The 13,458-nt window shown below is 34.6% G+C and overlaps 1 protein-coding gene across 1 annotated transcript; it reads right to left on the bottom strand.

Moving 5' to 3' along the window:
• Positions 1–318: 318 nt before the first annotated feature.
• On the bottom strand, positions 319–4,981 carry LOC131064480 (disease resistance protein RPV1). The gene is made up of 5 exons (XM_057998640.2): positions 4,219–4,981; positions 2,976–4,062; positions 2,535–2,864; positions 1,090–2,436; positions 319–1,003 (listed from the first exon to the last, which is right to left on the bottom strand). The coding sequence occupies exons 1-4, from the start codon at positions 4,782–4,784 to the stop codon at positions 1,141–1,143; spliced, it is 3,279 nt and encodes a 1,092-aa protein (XP_057854623.2). The 5' UTR covers positions 4,785–4,981; the 3' UTR covers positions 319–1,003; positions 1,090–1,140.
• Positions 4,982–13,458: the final 8,477 nt, after the last annotated feature.

Raw genomic sequence — 13,458 nt, 5'->3', positions numbered from 1 at the left:
ATAATTTTTTGAACAATACATAAATAAAATACAATTATTAAGAATGAAGACTTTTTTTCTAAAAAGAATTTTTTTTTAATTTTACACAGAAATATTTACAAAACATAAAGAATCCAGAACCCAGCAAAAAATTACACAGATTTATCCTCCACTACTAATCGTTCCAACATATGAACTAAATACATAAGCAACAAACATACATTACAATAATAATAAATCTACACAAACAAATCCAAAAAAATAAATAACTTGATGCAAAAATTTCATGAATAATGAAAGTTCCATAAACCTAAATCAATTACCACATTATAAAAAGCATTATCCTTCTGAAACTTATAATCAACAATAACAGATTTTACTGTGAGTACAGTTGATTATAACCAACAACAGCAGATTTTACCGTGAGTACAGTTGATTATGATCAACAACAGCAGAGTTTACTGTGAGTACAGTTGATTATAACCAACAACAGCAGATTTTACCGTGAGTACAGTTGATTATGATCAACAACAGCAGAGTTTACTGTGAGTACAGTTGACCATCATTTTCCTAGAAGCGCAAATAAGCGTTGGAAAGCCTCCACGCTGCTATTTTCTTCCCCGCTCAAAAGAAATCCTTTCTCCACTTCCGTGACTCCATTTCTTTCATTATCTTCAATATCTTCCCTGTCGGATTGGACCTCTCGTCTTATGTTAAAATACAGAGAATCGAGGGATCTTGAATGTTGTGTAAACAAAGCTATCACTATAGCTTTGCCCTCGTCCAACCATATTACAGACTCCTCGTGACAATTCACAACTACACGGAGGGACATGCGAGGAAAGCTACAGTTTATAAGCAAACATAGCAGAAGAGAGCTGTCAGTAGAAAGATTGCCTACCGCTGCATATTTGGACTTACCAAATGACCGAACGACAGACAGATTGGGAAAGGCCAACAAATTTAAAATTGGCCTCGCATCAGGGCCTGCCGCTGTACATATAATTATATCTGCTGGCCATTTCTGCCCAGAAAGAAAAACAATGTATAAAATATAAATGACAAGATGAACATGACTGGAATTTTATATTTCTAGAATAAAAGTATTACCTGTATTGTCGTAATGAAAGGTTCAATGGCTGATCTCTTCTTTACCACTAGTTACACGAGCTTTAATTTTTGCGCATGCTCTAAATTACTTTCCATTACCGGCACCTCGCAGCAGCTATATTCTACCACCAGCATCTCCAATGATTTGCAGTGTTGTAAACCTTCTATCTTCTCTACATTGTTACGACCTTTCAATTCAAATACTCTGAGAAAAACCAAGCCTGCAAAACTTGGTAGGGAATGTAACTCTGGACACTCACTTATCAATAGTGCCTCCAATAATCTGCAGTGCGGTAACCTTCCTATCTTTGAAAGTTTGTGGCACTCTTTCAACTCAAGTTTTCTTAGAGATGTTAATTTTGACAAACCTGGAATCGCTTCTAGCTCTGGACAGTCTTCTATCTTCAGTGTTTGCAGGTTTGACAAACCAGCAATACCCTTTATGTTTCTGAGTATTTTACAGCATTCCACCTCTATGAACTTCAGTGCTGTTGGCAGAGTCTGGACCTTCCTTAATTGCTCGCTATGTGTAAGCTTTAGTGTTAGAAGGTTAGGACAACACTCTGTGGAAATGAAAACCTTTGAAACTCTTGTCCAGGCTAAATTTATTTGCTTCAGCTTGCAAAATGATGAAGAAAACAACTTCCGCCCAAAAGGAATTACATTGATTGGGCAATTGGATATTTTAATAATATGCAGATTAATCAGTTGTGTGAGTGAATTTGGTAAATATTGCACTTTCAAACCCTGTAATTCCAAACGCTCTAAAAGATTCAAACGCCCCATAGACTCTGGTAGAAATTGAATCTTACATGACCCTATCTTTATTACTCTCAACTTTCTGAGTTGACCAATGTTAGATGGGAGCACCCTTATTCCGGTATCTTTAATGTAGAGCTCTCTCAAAGAGACCTGATTTGTGATGTTGTGAGGCAAACATTTCAATTCTGGAAGCATTGACAAATTCAAATACTCAAGCTTTGTTATGTATTCCAGGATGTCTGACTCTAAGGTGAGCTTATAACAGCGATCTATACTGAGATGCTGCAGAAGCCTCAGCTGCTTAAATGAAATCGGCACCTTCGTCAACATGCAAGAGGACAAATCTAAATGCTGTAGGTCTGTCAAATCACCGAAATTGTTAGGCAGTGATGACAGCATGTCACAATTACTTAGCTGCAAGTGCTCTAGTGATTTCAGAAGGCAAAACTCGTCAGGCAGACTCCTCAGTTTGACGCTATGATCCACAACTATCTTTCTCAAATGCTGCAGTAGTCCTAGTGATTTTGGAAATGTTTGGAATCTCCGGCAGCCACAAATGCTCAACTCTCGTAGCTGCACCGGAGCCTGCATCAATTTTCGTGTTTTTAATATGGGAAACGACAGCACAATTGTAGTGATCTACAATAAAGAATTTAAAATAGCCTTAAAGCCAAGATACTTACCTCAGCGCCATTCTTCCACAATTCTTTTAAGTTGTCAGAGTTCTCAAGCTCTAAAACTCTTAGATTTCTTAATGGTAGCCCTGATGGAAGATATTTATCATCAAATTTAGCACAGCTAAACCAAGCCAGTTCCTTTGATAATTTATAGGTGTATTTATTCAGACACTTTTCTCTTACGACTAAAATCTTTAATCCAAGGCGGAAAAGAGGTCTTCGGTGCCACCACCGAAACCTTGAAAGCCCTGTGCTCACATCGAACAGGGAACTAGGAAATTTGAGAGCATCATTGGTTTCTGCAATCAATATCATTCCTCGAATCTGGACTCTTTCCTGATCACAGTAATACAAAAGCGACAAAGATTAGAAGAGGGAGCTATAGAGAAAAACAAAAGAAATTTCCATGCAATTGTAAGATTACAGAAAATAAAGTATTAGATTCACCTCTAGTAATTTCTGAATGCCCGTAATCTGATCTGGGGACCATAGACGGAAGGGTGACTGAGTATTTGCTATTTCTCTTCCTAAATCTCTCAAGTGATCGTGCATTGTTATGCGATTGGCATCATCTAAGTCAACAAAACACTTATTTACAAGTCTATTCCAACCATATAGACCATTCCAGCCCGATTCCTCCCATACTGCAATGGCGCTTCTGTTGTCTTTTCCAATAAGAAAACAAGCTATGTCTAAGAATATCTGTTTCTCTTGAACATCTAAAGCTTCATAGCTCACTCTTAGGCAAGTTTTTATATCTAAAGGCAATATTTTAGAGATCTTATTCAGTAGATCCCTCCATACATCTTTGTCAGAGCAGCCATAAAGTTGGCCTCCAAGTACCTTCAAAGATAAAGGTAGTCCATTACAGAAACTCGAGAACATTTCAACAAGTTTCTCAAACCCCAACCGTGGAAAGGGTTGCAAAAACGCATGCCAGCAAAAAAGCTGCTTAGCATTTGACAAATTCATTGCTTTCATTTTATAAATGGAAGAAATACCCCAACATCGGAGGACATCCTTCTCCCTTGTTGTGACAATGATTAAACTCCCCAATCCGAGGTTATTCTTTGTGGGCAACAGAGCATCGAGTTGATCTATATGATCCACATCATCTAGAATGATGAGCACCCGATTAGATTTTAAATGATTTGAAAGAATGCTCTTGCCTTTTTCTATATTTTCAAATACTTCACCTTGGAAACCAATGTCCCGGAGGAGTTCTATCTGTTTTTTATATAATTCATTTTTAGCTGCAGCATCTCTAATATCGAAAATGAAGCTGAACTTTTCTACAGATAAATATTTCTGATTATATAATTCCTTTGCCAGAGTAGTTTTTCCAGAACCACCCATACCCCAAACTCCTACAATTTGAACTCCGGATTGAATTTCTGCACATTTATTTGCAATCATTTCAAAGTCTTCTACTAGTTCTTGAAGACCCACAGGATGCTTTGCTACCTCTAATGGTACTATTTGCATAACTTTCAATATATGATTCACAATAGTCTTCAACATCATTTGCTCCTCACTGGACATAAGTGAAATATGGTTTTTAAAAATTAGACGAAACCTCACTAAACAGTGGTGATTATGTCGAAGGTAAATACATGTAGAAAAGACAAAAAAATGCATGTAAGGGAAGGCAAGAAAAATGTGTACATGAAATAGATTATGTATTGCTTACTCAATATTATCGATGATTTCGCCCTTAAAAAATGAGACACTGTGGAGTGCCCTCTTCCACTCGTCGATCTTTTCCAAGCTGTATCTACCGTTTTCTTGATGCTTTAAGAAGGCTTCGGTATATACTCCTTTCCCTTGGGTCACCCATCGCAAATCGGAAGGCTGAACATGGTAGAAAACAGGAACAATAGTTGCGCCAGATTTGAGCATAAAGGAAAGCTCGGCAAGACACCATGGCGATTCTGCATAGGTAGGAGAGAAAATTGCCACATGAAGGGAAGCACTACGCATTGCTTGTTCGAGTGCTGTAGGCAAGAAGTCCCCCAACCGAGTCTCCTCAGAATCAAGAAAAACCCTGAGACCCGTGGCATGGAGGGCATGGTAGATAGCTCTAGCCAGAGTGTGTTTGACATCAGGTCCACGATGATTAAGGAATACATCCCACGACCGTTTTTGTGATGGTCTTGAGGAAGTAGCAGAAACTGATGTAGATGCAGATGGTGGTGCAATTTCAGAAAAAACATTTATAATTTCCGATTGACGACCTGTGGAGGAAGTAGACGCCATGAAATCTGGGTTGCCTGTGTGTGAGAGAGAGAGGAAGGGAAGGAGGGAGGAGCTCTGTGGGTCGTGCGGCAGTCAAAATGCTCAACGTCATAAGCATGGAGTCGGTGGGGGTAGGCGGGAAATTAAATAGGCAGAAAATGAGTGGAGGTCGTTTGCGTGACAAATCGCTTGGAAGAAACAAAAGAATAGTAAATGAAAGCGCTTAGAAGAACTTGCATAAAACAGCTGTTGTTACGCTATATCATTTCATCGATATATATAGATGAATAAGAGTCTCTGTAATTATTTATAGAATAATATTTACATATTGAAGAGGATGGAAGAAATCACACGGGTCTAAAATTCAACCGATGGGAACTTCTGAAAACAACATAGAAATAGACCATATACAGAACAAGCTGATATACAAGAAGGATGAGAGGGGTTTTGATCAACTAGTGTACACTGGGGTCTAGAGTGTCAATGTGAGGCTCTCAATCATCATTATCATCATAATCTTTCCTTTATTCGGTAAGAAGTTGAGTGTTATGAATATACAATATATTAGGAGTGTTTAGCTAGCTATCCAACCCATTGCTAGGAGCCTAGGGAGAAGAAAAGTAGTGGCGAGTGGGATGAGACCATCCTCCCTAAGATTTGTCAATATTTATTCTTATAGAAGGCTAAGGAGAATGAGAATGCGCATCATATTCATCATAAGTAAATTATCTATGTCATTAACAACACCCACAAGGTGGAGAGTGGTCTCGATTAGAGCCAAGATTTGAAGAGACTTTGACACTAATAAATTAAGCACCCAAATTTGCATAAAGCACAATCAAATGAATTAATGATTTAATATAAAGTGATAAATTAGAATTAATTGATTTTCTAGAAAATATAGTAGAAATCCTATTCTTTTATATGTTGAAAATAATTTCCACATTGAAAACATGCCAAATGTTAAAGTATATTTTGTAAAAAATCTATACCAGTATTCTGGTGAAACCATATGCCATGAGAATGAGTTAGACTCAAAGGGTTTTAAGAAGTCATGAATCCAAGCCAATGTAGCTTGAGTATTAGGAAAATTACTAAGTTGAGTGTTATTCTTATTTTGGCTTTGTTTTACTTTCTTTTCTTTGAATCACTAAATTTATTGTTTGTAGTTAATATAAGCAATTTAATAATAATCATTGCATTTTAAGTGTTATCTTTATCATTGTCTTTCTAGTGCTCCCTTAATGTCCTATGCTACTCTTTAAGAATTTGCTTGCACATTAAAAAAGAATTGCTACCTTAATATATAAACATATTAACCACATATTAATATTTATTAACATAAACATATTAATGTAGTGGACCACCATATTTCTTGATTTAAATAAAGAATTGATTTTAAAGCATTCTTCTGCCTTTACTAATTGCTGCTCCCAATGTTGTTGTTCATGTTCATTGTAATTGCTACTTTAGATATATCTCCATCTTCTAAATCATGAATGAAATCGCTCCATTTGAACGTTAGTCAACATTTCTCATGTTTCTTATGTAATCAACTTTGTCAAGAATCTAACTGACATCATGGTTGTGTAGTTTGTGGACTAGCAAGGAAGTCAGCTACCTTGGAGAATCAACCATATTAGAATTGTTGATATCCATTATATTTTAAGCATAATTGTTGTATGAATATATTTCCTATTTATTATTGAAGGAGTCAGTCAGTATGTAATTACTTCTTCTCAACTTGGGTAATCAAGACATCCATATATATACTTTTTCCTTAGAACCCAAATCATGATGGGCCAAACATAGATATCATATAAAACATGCCTTTATAATACTTAATCACTTTCTCATTGACTAGTCATTGTATATTGCAAACTTCAATCGCTGCATTTTTAATAAAATTCTAAGGAATTCCATCAGCATATATCAATATTAAGTGGGCTAGTATGTATAAGGAAGTTAATCATCAGAGACATCTCATGGGGCTCTCTGAGACTTGTTGCTCAATATCCCTACCACTCTTGATCTCTATATCTGTTACATACTTTGCAAGACACTCAACTAATAAGGAGCTCCAATAAGAGGTTCTTTTAGGATCATGATGGCCTCACAGGTTGATCTATACAAATTATTTATAGTTAGTTCTAATTATTTTGATCCTTATTACAAATGTACTCAGCCCCAATTGTGGTTTCAATGAATACCTTGAGATGTATGTTTAGTGGGTTTTGGCCCAATAATTTCTTCATAAAAAATATCTTTATCAAGCAATCTCTTGACAACAATTTCTTTGACATCACTGATAAATTTTAACTCTTGACATCAATGACAATATTTCTAACACCTATGACATGGAAATGAGCATTGAGGATCCTTGATTCTAATATTGGTTAATCTATAACAAACTAGTAGGCCTTGGAAAAGAATACACTAGCAAAAATGAGCAAGTTTCAACTCTGAAACAATGAATAAGATAGATTGAACCCTACACTATTAACTGCTCAAAAAGGATTTCAATAACCATCTCTAGTTTAAAATGGGAATCATAGTAAAATGTTGAGAGAACCATAGGTATCCCTTTTTATACTTGTAGTTATTAAATGGTGTCTTAGGGCACCATTTCAAATAATCCTTTATAGAAGAAAATAATGAACCCTAGTCTCCAATAACAACTTAAAATGTTTTGAGGTCATAGTTTACAATCAAAATTATCTCTAGCTTCAAGCCATAATTTTTTTTCTCTTCTCGGCAATGAAGTATTAGGTTTCATGGAATTAGTCAGTTTTGGATGAGACACAAGCAATAGTGAGCTTTCAACAAATCAATCTTTAGGCGAACTTTGACAACAACAAGATTTTTTAGCATCATTTGTCCTTTATTAGGATAACAACATAATGACCAAGTCAAACATGTCAACATATGTGGCAAGATACACTTATAACTTGAGGATTTTAGTTTTTGTTGGTGTGAAGTCTTTCATTTTTTTTTTTTTGATTTGATCTTTTGTGGTGACATGCCTTTTAGCTTTTTTGTGATGTTTTTGACTAGAGATTTTATCTCCAAGTTGTCTTTGAATAGAAAGGGGAGGATGGGGTATGCTCACCTATTTGTTGTTTGTGGATTGTCTCTTAGTAAATACTATGGCTCATCCAAGGATATGAGGACATTGTGAGTCTAGTGTGAATTGGGCCATTCCTTGTTTGCGACTGCCTGATTTCCATGCAAATGATACAATCACTATCTAGGTTTAACCTATATTTGGATGGTCACAATACATTTTCCATAATAAGCTCAATGATGATAATAGGACAGGAAGATCATTTCACCTCCATATCTTCTACCTTCCATTCCCCTTTCCCATGTGTGATTCATTATGCTTCCTTGAGACCATGTAATCTAGAGTCATACAATTGAGTATAATGACACACAAAAATTATTTTCGTTTCATATAGCGATCATCTACATAATCATATGTTAGTATGCATCATACATATTTTGATGGATAAAAAACATGCCACATCCATCTTGCATATCCGTGCGTTAGTTTGCATATAATCACATCATATGCATGCATATAATAAGATCACATCCTACACACCCCTATTGTTAGCACATCATATAAGCATAGTGGTCATACATGGATCCATTACAGATCATTATAGCATAGAATAATTGCATCATAAATGACAACATTCCATCGTTATGCATCACATAAGCATATAAAATCATTTTAGTACATCACATCTGCATAATAGATCATACAAAGTATCATGTAGAATAAACATTATCATCATTATAGGAACATTACATCATTGTAAGCATATAGAAAATTATATTGCATCCATCATATATCATTATCGCATAGAATAACTACATCATCATAAATAAAATGCATCTCATAAACATCACAAGGCATATAGTCACATATCATAAGCATAATCACACATTCATCACATAACATCATAAGCATATAGTCACCACCGAAATAGATCATCTCATATCTATATCAAAAAATATTTTGTCATGATACAATGATGTCAAAAAAATCAAATGACTACAACTATCCCAAGTGTCTATATCATACAAAAAATCGACACAACATGGACTCAAGAAGGCTATGATGAACTGCCTCCCTCAAAGCCACTAGGCCTTGGTGGAATCTGATCTCCTAATGATAGTCTAGCCCCCTATCCCTGGTGATGAAACCCCTACTTGAGATTAAACTACAAGAAAATGCAACCACATCAACATCAACTCTATCAACTTTATCATCTTACATTAAGCTTTATCATCTTTTTTCCCTATCTTGTGGCTTCATCAACTTGAGCAGTCTACTTTGCAACGTATCTTGCTAGGGTACTCACCAAGTTTCATCAATCCAATGGCTTATCCAATATCTACTTTGCAATCTATCCTACTAGGGCACTCACCAGATTTCATCAATCTAATGAATTATCCAATATATATCTTGCAATCTATCCTACTAGGGAACTTGTTAGATTTCATTAATGCGATGGCTTAACCAATTTTCCATTCCTGTTTATCACAACGATGGCCTATTTTGCCTTTATTTCATCTCCTTCTTCATCTTGGTTAGCCTTTTTCTAGCGTTTTTCTTTTCAAGAGATTGTGTGCAGTAATTTTTGAAAATTTTCACCCAATCTCTTAAGGGGGTATACCTCTCTTATACTAGGGAAAAATTTGTATTGGGCTATCTTATCTTTTTTGAAATAACCTGACAAGTTGCATTGTCTCAAAGAGGGGCAAAATGTAGACACCTAAAATTGTCTTAGCGTAATTAAATAAATATTTTATTTATTTAATTGGTCTCACTTCTTCTATTAATTAAATAGATCTTTATTTATTTAATTAATCCATTATCTTTTTCCCTCCATGACACTTGTCATTATTTATCTCTTAATTTGTCTTTAACCACCCCATTCATATTTATCATTTTCTATACCCACCCTTTTTTCTTAGCTGACCATTTTTCTTTTCACCTCTTAATCCCATCCCTCCATTTCTAAGGTGTTCTTTATATAATAGGATTCCTTCACCCTTTCATAATCCTAATGTGAATCCTAATTAATGTGTTTAATTAACTTTCATGCGATTAATCACTCAAGTATCTATGAAACCACAATTCGTTCTTTGCTAAGCTCTTGTGCACAATACAAAATCTGAAAGCAACCATATCAAGCAAGATCAATGGAGATAGGAAACAATGAAGATCAAACCCTACTAAGTATGTGAATGGTATAATATTTCATGTTTTTGATATTTTGAATGTTTTAAGTTTTTCATTGGTGTATGATGGTTTTTAATTATAGAACTAGGGCTTTATGTGGTTGGATCTTTATTTGGTTTTACAATAGTTATCATCCCAATTCCGCTGCATACAATTTCTATTCTCTATGTTATAAAAATACTACTTAGACCTTATATACATTGGTAAGGATTTTAGCTACATCACACCTCTTGTTGATCTTTACTTCTTTTCATTGTGAAAAATATGTTCTTATGGTTTCGTACTATCCTAAAACTTTATGGGAATAGACTCCTTGATTAAAAAGCTAGACCATTTGCATGGATGAAAAAGGGAACTGATTAATATTAGGATGATTGGAAGTGAATTAAAGTTAAAGATAAAATTTCCTAAACATAACTAGATTAAATAAGTACTATAAGTCAAGATGAAATCATAAAAAAATTAAGAAATTATATTTACAAACAAAAATGAATTGTTTGCATCTATAGAATGTGTTTATTTCTTCAAAAGTAAAACATTCACTATGCCAACCCACTACAAGGAAGGGTTTAACATGTCATTGAGAAGGCAAAAATCATTCTTTTTTGCATAAATTGAGAACATGGATATTTGGAGAACAACAAAAGATACCCAAAAAAGACACAGATATAGTTCTCAAAGGTTGACATGTCACTTTACCTTGCAGATATAAATAGATGTGTATACTTTATAATTTGTATCATGTAGCCTCATGAGCTAGATTATTGAATTGGTATAAGACTTGTCATGTAAAAACATCTTTTAGATTTTGGAACCTAGAGGATGTTACCTACACTATTAAACTTAATCCCAAAGAACAAAAAAGACTAATAAATAATTCAAAATAAATATAGAAATAAATTTTTTAATCCCACAGCCTTCATTCTTGAATTTTGTCAATCTAAATATTATCATCATCCCCAATTACTTTCTTAAAATAATATTTATAATTTTCTATATTATTGATCTTAACTTGTTCAATTGATTTAAATTGATTTATATTTAGTTCATATATGCTAATGTGAAGGAAACTTTATTTTCCTTTATAGTTATATCACATGAATTGTGAAATAAAAAAGTTTCTAACAGGGATTCAATTTTATTTTCACAAATGAAAAATTGACTTTTTGTTTTGACACAAAATGACATCATAGGTAGAATGATTTTGAAGAGTCTAATGAGGCCAATAAATTGCCACACCATTTAGTTTCAAAAGAAAAACAAAATAAGTAAAATATGAATGATGGCTAGTTGAATTAAGTTATTTTTTTGATTTTTCACTGACAACAACACATACAATCCACATCGATGACTTATATAAACCTTCATTTTATCTCTCACTATAGAAAAGAGTGATTGTATTATTAACTAGCAATTGCACCTTGGTGTGCAATAGGTACACAACACATTAATAAAGAGAGGGGAGAGGGGCGGAGACAAAGAGATGAATAGAAAGATAAATAAATAGAAGTGCATATAGGGAGATATAAAGATAAACAAATTATAGAAGTGGATATAGGGAGATGGAAAGAGAAACAGGGGAGATAGAGAGATAAAGATATATGGGAAGATAAAGAGAGATAGATAGTTATAGATAGAGAGGAGGGAGATAAAGAGGCAGGGAGATAAAGGGAGAGAGGGAGAGAGGCAAAGAGATGAATATAAAGACAAATAAATAGATGTAGATATAGAGAGATGGAGAGAGAAACAGGGGAGATAGAGCTCAATGGAGATAGAAAGAAGGAGATATAAAGATTATATGGGAAGATAAAGAGAGATAGATAGGTATAGATAGAGGGGAGGGGGGGGGAGAGAGAGAGAGAGAGAGAGAGAGAGAGAGAGAGAGAGAGAGAGAGAGAGAGAGAGAGAGAGAGAGAGAGAGAGAGAGAGAGAGATCTCTCCCCCCCTCTATATATATTGATGGGAAGGGAGAGATATAAAGATAGAGGGTGCATAAGTGTGAGAGAAAGAATGTGATAAAGATAAGTAATAAAGACAAAGGGAGAGATATATAGAGGGGCGAGGATGTAGAAATAGATCTATAGAGATGGGGAGGGAGAAACATGGAGTGTTTGTGCATATGATATGGAGATAGAGAGGAAGATAGATATATACAAATAGATAGAGATGGAAGCAGTGAAATGGAGATAGGAAGAGGGATACAATGAAAGAGGGGGGGATGAATAGATAGAAAGATTTATATATAGAAGGATATAGCAAGAGGTAGATGTCTATATATAAGGAGAAAAAGGGAGGCACAAGAGTGAGAAATGAAGACCGTGATAGCGATAGGGGGGATGGAGAAATAGAAGGGGGGTGGGGATATTTTTCTTCTTTTTCTCTCCCACTTTGTATCTCTCTTCTTCTCTTAGGATTTCTATCTTTCTCTTCCTCTTTGTATGATTTATTTTCTAGCTACATAAAGTTTATTCTTTTGATAGATAAAAAATGGAAAAAAAACCAAGTCACATAAGTCACTATTTGTTGGTATCCTCACACTTTTACAAATCAAAATAGTTGTTTCTTTGTTTAATTGACTCCAACCCTTCCATTAGATAAAATGATAACATGAGCATCTTCTAGAAATTGATACAAATTAGGTTTAAAAGCATAAATCTAAGAAAAACTCTTCATCTCATTTGAACACTCTAGATTTGTATTTTTCCATATATTCATATGTCAAAAGTAGACTCAATTTATTATTTAAGTTCACTTAATATTTTAAAAATAGATTTTATTATTTCTTATTATTTAAAATTTGCTAAGTAGAAAAGTTGATCACCTTTAAACAATAATTCTAACTCTTTGCTTGATGACTCAACTAAAAATAATTTAATATATATGTTTAATTTCAGTTATTTTTTTTTTCTTGTATCAATTTTGTAGCATCGTAAATTGTACGCACTTGCTAGGATGGTACAATTTCACACCTAGTTTAGCACCTGCCTTGGTGCATTTTACATTTTGCATTGCATTTCTCCTTTAGCACTTAATTAATCAAATTAATTAGGTCTAAGGTCCTATTTCATCGTCCTCTGCATCATAAAGTTGGGCCCTTTCGTTAAAGCGTGCCCTTTTCATTTTATTCCTCCAATACATCACTCAATCAAAAACCCTAATTAAGTCCTATTTTGAGCTTTGGGGCTTGGTTTCGGGGGTCAAAACATCTTGAAATCACCTGTAACTTCGGGATTCTCTCTAAAATCATCATATCCGACGGCCCTAAAAATTTGGTGAAAAGTTGTCGAGACCATGGCGCCCGGAGTGCACATGGTCCCGGACATTTTTCCCGAAATTTTAGGAGCACAATCCAATCATAAAATAAAGCTTAACCCCAAGAAATTGGTGGGAAATTCAATCTCTAGGTCGGCCAAAAGATGAAATTATGATCTAGGGTTTCAT

Source organism: Cryptomeria japonica, chromosome 7, assembly GCF_030272615.1.
Source record: "Cryptomeria japonica chromosome 7, Sugi_1.0, whole genome shotgun sequence".
Classification (NCBI taxonomy): domain Eukaryota; kingdom Viridiplantae; phylum Streptophyta; class Pinopsida; order Cupressales; family Cupressaceae; genus Cryptomeria; species Cryptomeria japonica.
The sequence above is the reverse complement of the archived record's forward strand: the minus strand, read 5'-3'. Positions and strand labels throughout refer to the sequence as shown.